The sequence below is a fragment of the Pogona vitticeps genome, chromosome 8 (assembly GCF_051106095.1).
Source record: "Pogona vitticeps strain Pit_001003342236 chromosome 8, PviZW2.1, whole genome shotgun sequence".
NCBI lineage: Eukaryota > Metazoa > Chordata > Lepidosauria > Squamata > Agamidae > Pogona > Pogona vitticeps.
Window position 1 is genome coordinate 26,140,962 of NC_135790.1, and position 8,703 is coordinate 26,149,664.

The window sequence follows — 8,703 nt, forward strand, 5'->3', positions numbered from 1 at the left end:
CATTGGTATTCATCAAAGGAAACAATGCAAACAGACTGATAAATAAAGAGCATTAAAAGTCCCAGAAGAGATGCAATTCGGCTGGACTGCAGAGTCTTGTCAGGAGCTTTTATGGTCTGTTGGGCCAGCAATCCAGCTTTAAAAGCTGCTTTAAATATGTGTTTGAGCAATCCATGTTTCCTTACGGACAGGTCCGTAACTATGAATTCTAGCCATCAGCTGTGCAGCTTTCAGGGCTCCTGTCCTACCAGTCCATTGAGGGTTATTTAAAGGGTAGCTTATTTCCCCCTTTAATTAGGGACAAAATTGGTGCTGTAAAATAAATGGGTTTTAATACTCCAGCAATGCTGAGCAGGAAATGCTTGGAAGAAGACAGAAAGCAGAATTAAATGGGCAGGTGGCTCTTTGCTACCATCTCTTAGCAGAACCATCACTACCAAGAGTGTAAATCTATTTAACCTGATGGGTTAACAAGGGTGTTGCTAATCCTTACCATCTCTCCAGCTTTCTCCTGGAGTAGAAATTTGCAAAAGCAAAAGTCCTTTATGCAAGTGTGATTGAATTATTTCACAGTATAAGAACTCAATTTCAGAATGATCAGAGTTAGAAAATGCTTTGGCGAGGGGGGGAGTCAAGATTGGACTATGACTTCTGTAGTCTTACAATTATCCAGTTGAGTTCTTGGAGTTGTAGTCCAGAAGACAAATGCTTGCTATCTTGCAGATTGATTGGTCACAAGATAACTGAACTTGGGGGTCAACAGCAATAAAATAATTATTAACATAACAGCAACATGATTTTGCCTTTCCACAGTAGATTTCCAGTTTTGGGCTCTCCAGATGTTGTGCACCTCAAGTCCTCAAAGATCAGTCAAAGTGGCCAATAAATTAGGGGTTATGGGGAGCCAAGTGGAAAACAAGTCAGAAACGGAGAACCTTTTTCTTAAAGCACTTGCAGTGTATATTTTTCCATCTGGAAAACCAACAGCCGGTATCCTGTTCATTACTTACCCATGTATCGAACTCCAATTATGGAAGTTGCCACAGTAAGCTGCTGAAGCGCCAGTCTTTAATAACCAGGCACAGAACCATCACCGTTGGTCCAGATAGGTGGGATAAAAATCAAATAAATAAATAAATAAATAAATAAATAAATAAATAAATAAATAAATAAATAAATAAATAAATAAATAAATAAATAAATAAATAAATAAATAAATAAATAAATAAATAAATAATGATACAGCAGCTTCTCCAGCTGGGGCATCCGGCACATAAATACGGAATAGCACGCCAGCCAAGGAACACGAGGTCACTGTGGACCAGCGTATTGATGAATAGCAGAGCACATATGTTTCAAAATGGTGAAAAGGTAGAACACAGAAGATCTGAGTTTTTTAAAAAAAAATCAATACAAAATAAAGTCTAATACATGTATACTATCAAATCCACACTGAAAAGAAATTTCCTTCCCTTGAGCTGAGGAGAGTGAGAGCATGACAAAAGCGTTTAAATCACAGGATGAACATCACTGCTTCATCCTTCAACTGTTTTGGAATCCAGCATCAAAAATATGGATTTTTCAAATCCATGTTAAGTATTTTGAATAAGCAGAAAGTCTCCCTTGACAGGCTTCTGTGGGTAGCCATTGTATATGTGTGTGTATGTATCTATGTAGGTATTAAGCAAATTATACTGCAACTTGATCACAGAGGATGAGAATTGGGACAGTCCCATTGAAGCTTCCAGGTACCTCTCAATGATACAATGGAAAATGGTCTTTAAGGATGTTCAGCAAGGGGAGATAAAGGGATTAATGACTGAAGATGCAGGGTTGGGGTTACTCAGCGCTGTATCCACACTAGCGGAAGCCAGTAGCATCCCTCGCCATCCTAACACATGTCCTGCCTTCTCCCCCTGCAGTCCCACTACCGCCCTTTCTACGTCAACAAGGGCAACGGAGTCTCTTCCAATGAAGCACCGTGATCCTCTAGATTCCCAGGAGCAGCCGGTCGTGGGAGGAGATGAGGACGCACAGACGAGAATTTTCCCGGATGCTTCTGCTCTATCGCTAGCCATGCTGTGTTCTAACCTTGTTTTGTTTTGTTTTAATGCGGGGGGGGGGGAGAGAAGATGTTCAGGGTGGGACAGAAGAGGTAGGAGCCAATGTCCCATTCTGGTGGAGAGGTGAAGATTGTCCTTCAGCTTAGGTTGACCTTAGGCACCCTCTTGCTATTTTTGGTAAAAGCTTTGCACATGCCAAAAGTCCAATCCCAGATCCGGAGGCTGGACAGTGGTCTTTTTGGGTCTTCAGTTCCCAGAATCCCCCAGCCAGTGGGGCCACCGAGGGATTTTGGGTTTTATCACCCCTCCCAACAAATCACAAGCCCTGCTTAACCCCCCCCCCCGACTGTTTGCCAACATTGGGGAGGGGAAAACCCATAAAATGTTCCTCATTCTTTATTTGCCAAGAGTCAAGTCGAGCCCAATGGCTCCCTGGTAGCCCTTCCACCCCTCCTCTCTCTCTCTCTCTGCCTCCAGCCACCCTCTTAAATATAAATTAGGGGTTGAAATCTATCCAGCTAATAGAAGATTGATTAGATGTCTCTGCTTCTCCTTCAGCTACACAACTCGTGGCTGATATGTTTTGGTTCATTTGTTTTGTTTTATCTAGAAGAAGGATGATCTGGGAATTTTGAGCCTGAAGCTTATAAGGTTGCAAAGAGATTGCCCCTGTGTGCGTGCACATGTGTGTTAAATGCGTGCCTGGAGAGGACACTTACGAGTCTGTTGGGCTGCAGACTACCAGACATGGCGAGGCTTTCAAGAGAAATTGAGACAACCACCTGGCAGATATCCTTTGCTTTGTATTCCTGCATTGAGCAGGGGGTTGGACTCAATGGGCGTATAGGCCCCTTCCAACTTCATGATTCTATGAGGCAGCTGCTGCTTGTGCCCATGGAGAATACGTACAGCTGCCCTGGCTACCATTTTGAAATGGTACACGCATTTAAGAGTCCCTGGAAGTTTCTGAGAGCCACATGCTCCAGTATTCTCAACAGAGGGTGGAGATTAGGGCAGTCCCAAGCCAACCTGATGCCTGAGATCAAGGCAAACTGGTAGCCCCTTCCCCCTTCATGGACCAAAGCCAACTGGATTGGCAAGTAAATCGTCCTTCCCTCCTGCCAACAGGATAGTGGCCTCAACGGCACTTGAGAACAACAGGCTAAGCTTGGGCAGTGCAGGACGGAGGAGCCAGGGGACGGAAGAGACATGGGTCGGGGCCACCACGCTGTCGCCCAGTATCTGCTGCCTGTGCTGGAGTTGGCACCACTCTGTCTAAGGATAGGGCCGGCCCTGTTGGAGACAAAGAGCCTCTTCCATGGAAGGGCTTTCTGTCTAGGAAAGCTAAATGGTGGAGGAGCAAAGTAAATATCCCTTCTCGTCCCGAAACTAATTATCTCTCCTCTCCTTGCCTCGCTTTCAAATTAAAAAGAAAATGGTTGTAAATATAAACACATGCATATATACACAACTTGACCAACGGGAGGTCACATCTATTGAATGCTGAAAAATGCTTTGCAACTCATCTCTCTTTCTTTGCGAGAAAGCCCCACACTATAGCCTGCTTTTCCTACATTGCACTGTAATGCTGCCGACTTTAAAACGTCATATACCCACCTCCTTCTTTAGCATTGTGTCTCTAGGTAAACAAGCTAAAGCAGATCTGAAGTGGAGGGTGAACCGGGAAAACATTTGCTTTGAACATTTTCTGTTGCTGATGTGTGTGTTTTTTTGGGGGGGTTGCTTTGTTTTTAAATGCAGGGAAGGGAAAGAGTTTAAATACATGATAAGACAGGTGTGCCCATAACTTGCAGAAAGGGTAACGGTAAATCTGAAAATAGGGGAACGCTTCTGAGATGAGCAGTTTCTGACGCAGTTCATTGCTCTTCTCCGAAAGATACCTAGGGGGGAAATTACTCTATAACTTCCCAAAGCTTTCATTGGATGGCTGTCTATCCTTGCATAATGTCAATCCCAAATTGAGGTTCTACCTGCTCTGTTATGTCTCAGACTGGGGTGGGTGGGTGGGTTAAAAGGGTTTTCTGTTAAAAACAAGCTGGAAACAGAGAGGCCATTAATACTTAGCAGGCCAGCTTGCTGGATCTCATGATAGTGGGCTGCTCATTTGTCTTGTTTTGTAACTACACTGTGCTTTTTTTTTTTTTTTTTTTTGGTCATATGTACAAAAAAGGCACAAGTCTGTTGCTTTGCCAGGTGTTGAGAAATCCATACAGCCTAAAATAGGAGAACAGAGAAGAGAAAGGCCAGCTGGAGAAGGCTTTCTAAGAAGACACTTCCAGGTTGCCTATAAGCAAAACGGCCACTGATTCCATGCATCTCTTCCTTTCTAGAGGGCTGATTCTTTGTCATTCATCATCCTGGCTCTCCCTGAAACCATGCCAGCCTTCCTTTGTGTGAAGGAGAGCCTAAAGGAACACACAAACATGTGTACAGGTGTTTTCACTACTAGTGAGAGAATGGACACTCGAATAACAGCCTTCTTGGGGTGTGTGTGAATTCTTACACTTATATCATTACTTCTACACGATTGTGCAGGTAAATATATTTCTGGCCAGGAAGTCTTCATTGGAATAGACAATCAGAAAAGGTTGTGCTGTTATGGGTTTCTTTGTCATCACACTTTTCAGAGTAAAAAAAAAACATATTTCAATGTCCATTTGTTGCTGCTTGTTGTCTGAAAACCATCAAGCATGTGCAATATGTCTGATCGCATCTGTTGATCATCTTGCTTAAATACATTGGTTTAACCTTCAAGGGATTTGATCTTCTGCAAGCAGCTCAGTGTTATTCTTGCAACTGATCTCTTGCAAAAGTCATCTTGCTTTTGCTCCCCCAGGCCCCGAAATGAAGACGCAAGACAACAATTCTTTGGATTTAAATATGGGCCACACTTTATTAAACCAAATTAAATGCCATCAAATAAACCAACTCCAAAATTGAGGGGGCCTGCGGTAGTGCGGGGAAATAACGCCAAATAATTCCTTATCAGTCAATGGGCGAGTCCCAGGCCCCAGGTTCCAACTGTCTAACGACCGGAGGAACCTGGAAGGCCTCAATTAAACACCCCGGACCTCTAGCCATCGTATTTGATGACCTTTGGTCCGCAAGTGGTCCAGCGCATCAGCCGCCTTCGGCCCTGTAATCGCACGATCCGCAGAACCGTCAGAACTGACGCGCTGTTTGCTTTATGATAATTACAAAAGGGAGACACCGTGACAAGCAGTTATTCCCGCACTACCCGCCAGTGTGACCGATTATAAAAAGCCACCATCAAGTGCCAACAAACCCTTTTCCAGTGTGGGATAGGCGAAAAATCCCCCCATCCAATGCCAATCAGGATAGAGGTCAAAAATTCCTATCCGGCCCCACAACAGGCAACCCCAAAAGACACACTAGAAAGAGGGTGGGCGGGTGGGTGCCAGAATCGAAAGAGGATCAGATTGTAAACCGGCACTACCTTAAGTAGCGCCGTTTTCCCGCCAAAAAGGTCACGTGGCCCGGGTTGCTTGCTATCTCCCCGGGGCCCGGAAAGCAAAAACACTGCGCAGTTCAATTGGCCATTGGCACTACTCCTGCGCGTGCACACATTCCAAAACTTTTTTCAAAAAGAAAAAAGAAAGGAAGGAAAAAAATTAAGCATGTTTAAATGTTTCAGGATAGAATCTGAGGGGGGGGGGAAACATAAAACAAAATTTTAAAAAAACAAATATTTAAAAAAGAGAATATTTGAATTTGGTGCAGCAATAAATCAGCCTTTAGAGAGTCTGTTCTCCCCAAAAGATCAAGGGATTGGCATGCTTCTCATTTCACCACCAACCTCCACTCCCTGAATATTGGGGAAATCCAATAATTTCCCTCTTTCATGAAATTTGTGCATAAGTGCAACTGGACTTGCTTTCCAAAATGGTTCTGAATTCTTGGGCTGAGTCCCAGACTACATGCTATCAGGATAAAGACAAGTCCACAGAGCATGTACAGGGAGCTGCCTTTATCTCACCATTGATAAAGGCCCTCTGGGATTAGGGGGCAAAGCATCTCTGCAAAAGGGGGTGGCTTCCAGCAACTCTCTGTTCTTTTCATGGTTGCAAAAGGAAGGGTGTTGAAATCCACAGACGTAGGGAAAGACCCACAAACAAGCTTAACTAAGGTGGAGCAACTGCTGTCCAGACTCTTAATTCCCATTTCTGGATGCAGCCACATCCAGAAGCTTTGGGACAGTCGGGTACAGGTTTCAAACCCTCTCTCACAAGACAATGTTTATTGCTCTCAAAGTTTTTTTTACCTTTGTCCTTGAAAGCAGAATGTTAGAATAAAAATGTATACAGTATTAAAGTCCGTCCTTCCTTCCTTCCTTCCTTCCTACCTTCCTTCCTTCCTTCCTTCCTTCCTTCCTTCCTTCCTTCAAATGCCATATATGGGCACTATTCCATTGTTGCCTGAACATTACATGCATTGCTCATGTCATCCCAGAGGCATGTACCTGCATGCGGGGTGCAAGTTAGTTCCCCCCCCCCCGCGGTACACAATTAAGAGACAAAAGGGATTCAATTTCTACCCATGACTTGTTACATTAATATTGTTAGAGCCGGATCTTATTTTTCCCTGGCCAAAAATGCAGAAAGACGGGGGAGGCTGATGAGGGGGGGAGAGATAGGGTTCTCTGGATGAATAAATTCACACACATGGCAGGAATAAAACAATTTTTCAGAAACTGCAGAGAGTCTTTGCTGTGGCTTCTCTCTACATTATGATTGCGCAGCTAATATTATTTAGTTTCTCAGTTCATTTTTAGACTCTGGAGAGGTCCACTAAAGAATCAAAACCGCAGTGGTCCCTTGAAACCAAGGTTGCCAACAGCTCCATCAGCACCTGATCCTGTGCCTTTTAGCAGTTGCTTGATCCACATACAGTCTGGTGCAGATAATTATGTCTGTGTATTCTTTAAATATACTGTATATATATAACCCACAGATTCCTGCAAAACAAGCTGATGGAGCACAGGAGCAAAATTACTATTTTTCTCTAGTCAGTTGGCAAACTCTTGCTGGTCCCCAATTAACATCAAAGTTGTGGCGTTCTTTGCAATTTCTCTAGACAGAAGCAGGTTGGGAAATAGGCTTCTTAGTGTTCTTTCTTTCTTTTTTTCCAACTTGCCCTTTCTTTCTTTTTTTCCTTTCCTTTTTTTAAGAAGAAGAAAATTATGATGATTTCAACCCTTTGCCCATAATGATTGCCAGGGCTGGCGTCGTTTCCCGAGCGAGAGGGACTGGAGCAAGCCATGCTTAAGTGCAGTCGGCCATAAATTCTCCTCATTTATGCTACGTGCTTGGACTTATTGGCTCTTCCCGTCCTTTCTGCTTGCTGCATCCATTACCATTATTACTGTGATTAAAAAGCAATCAAAGGGAATCTTCTTCTCTTCCTAAAATGGCTGCAAATGCTTCTTTTCCACCTCCCTGGATGCAAGCAAAGGAAGCAGTCGCAGCAGCAGCAGCAGCAGCTGGCTGGAACCGCTTCAGATTCTGGGCAAGGGGCCAAGGCGCGTGGCGGGCACAAGGCGGGGTTCGCTCCGATCTGGAGCGTGAGGTCGAAACTGATACACGGACCTACCGCTGAAGCAAGCAGTGCTGCGGAAGAAATGAAGATTCCCTGTTTCTCATCCGTAGGTGCCAGTTCAGAATCTCACAGAACCACATCTTGTCTGATATGTAAACATTTCAGCTCTTGGGGGTTATTTGCAGAGTCAAACTCTGAGATGGGTTGCTGTTTGGCAGCCGCCGTGAGATGCTGTTCCCATAATGATCTCCCGTGTTTGCCTGCTCTCGGTAGCTGCTCAGTTTCTCTCATCTTTGGTCGTACTAACAGGCAGGGGACTTTTGACCCTCCAGACCTGTGGGGCTACTGCCGTCAAAATCCCACGCCATTCACCTTCCTGGCTAGGACTTCTTCTGTTGCACACCATCATTGAGCTGCTGTCTCCCTCTACATCTCAGCTTGCCTACGTAGCAAATGTTTCCCAGAGACAAAAGTAGCCCAAACACATTTTGCGGTCTGAATCAGAAGGCAAGATGGTGGCTTCACACCCCATGTTTGCAAGATGAATTCACGCCTGGAACGAGTTTGTTTCTCCACTTTTACTGGAGGCCAGCGGGCTAGCTTCAGAGGTGCAGGGCAGGACCCATGGGGGACAGCGCTCTCACCTCCAACGCCCTGCCTCATTTCTGTTCACTACCCTTGGTCTTTGGCTCCAGAAGTTCTACCTAACGGTAGAGCTGGCCCAACTTGGAGCAGGACTCAGCCCTCCATGCACATTGCAGGTGGAACTCCAGCAATGAGAAATTCCACACTTTCATACTTCAATTGTACACCTCACCGCCACTAGCAATGATAGCGGCCATCAGCTGAGGTCAGTGGTTCCCAAATATTTTCGACTTGCTTGACTTACTGGCCACAGGTCCCGCAATACGATACTTTGGGTGATTGGGGTGGGGGGGAGGGAGAGGGGAAGGCCAACCTGAGCAGTGCTTCTGAGGCACCCCTGGCTGAGTTTGGTGGCGCCACGGTGCACAGCTGGGGGACCACTGGCTTAGGTCAAAGATAAGCAACAAGTATTTCTGCA

The 8,703-nt window shown here is 44.9% G+C and overlaps 1 protein-coding gene across 1 annotated transcript in view; it reads left to right on the forward strand.

The window, feature by feature from the left end:
• Positions 1-5,292, forward strand: part of TRIM29 (tripartite motif containing 29) — a 41,890-nt gene extending 36,598 nt beyond the window's left edge. Inside the window, exon 9 of the mRNA XM_078379652.1 lies at positions 1,923-5,292. Within this exon, the coding sequence (XP_078235778.1) occupies positions 1,923-1,985 (63 nt within the window). The 3' untranslated portion in view covers positions 1,986-5,292. The remainder of the gene's footprint in view (positions 1-1,922) is intronic.
• Positions 5,293-8,703: the final 3,411 nt, after the last annotated feature.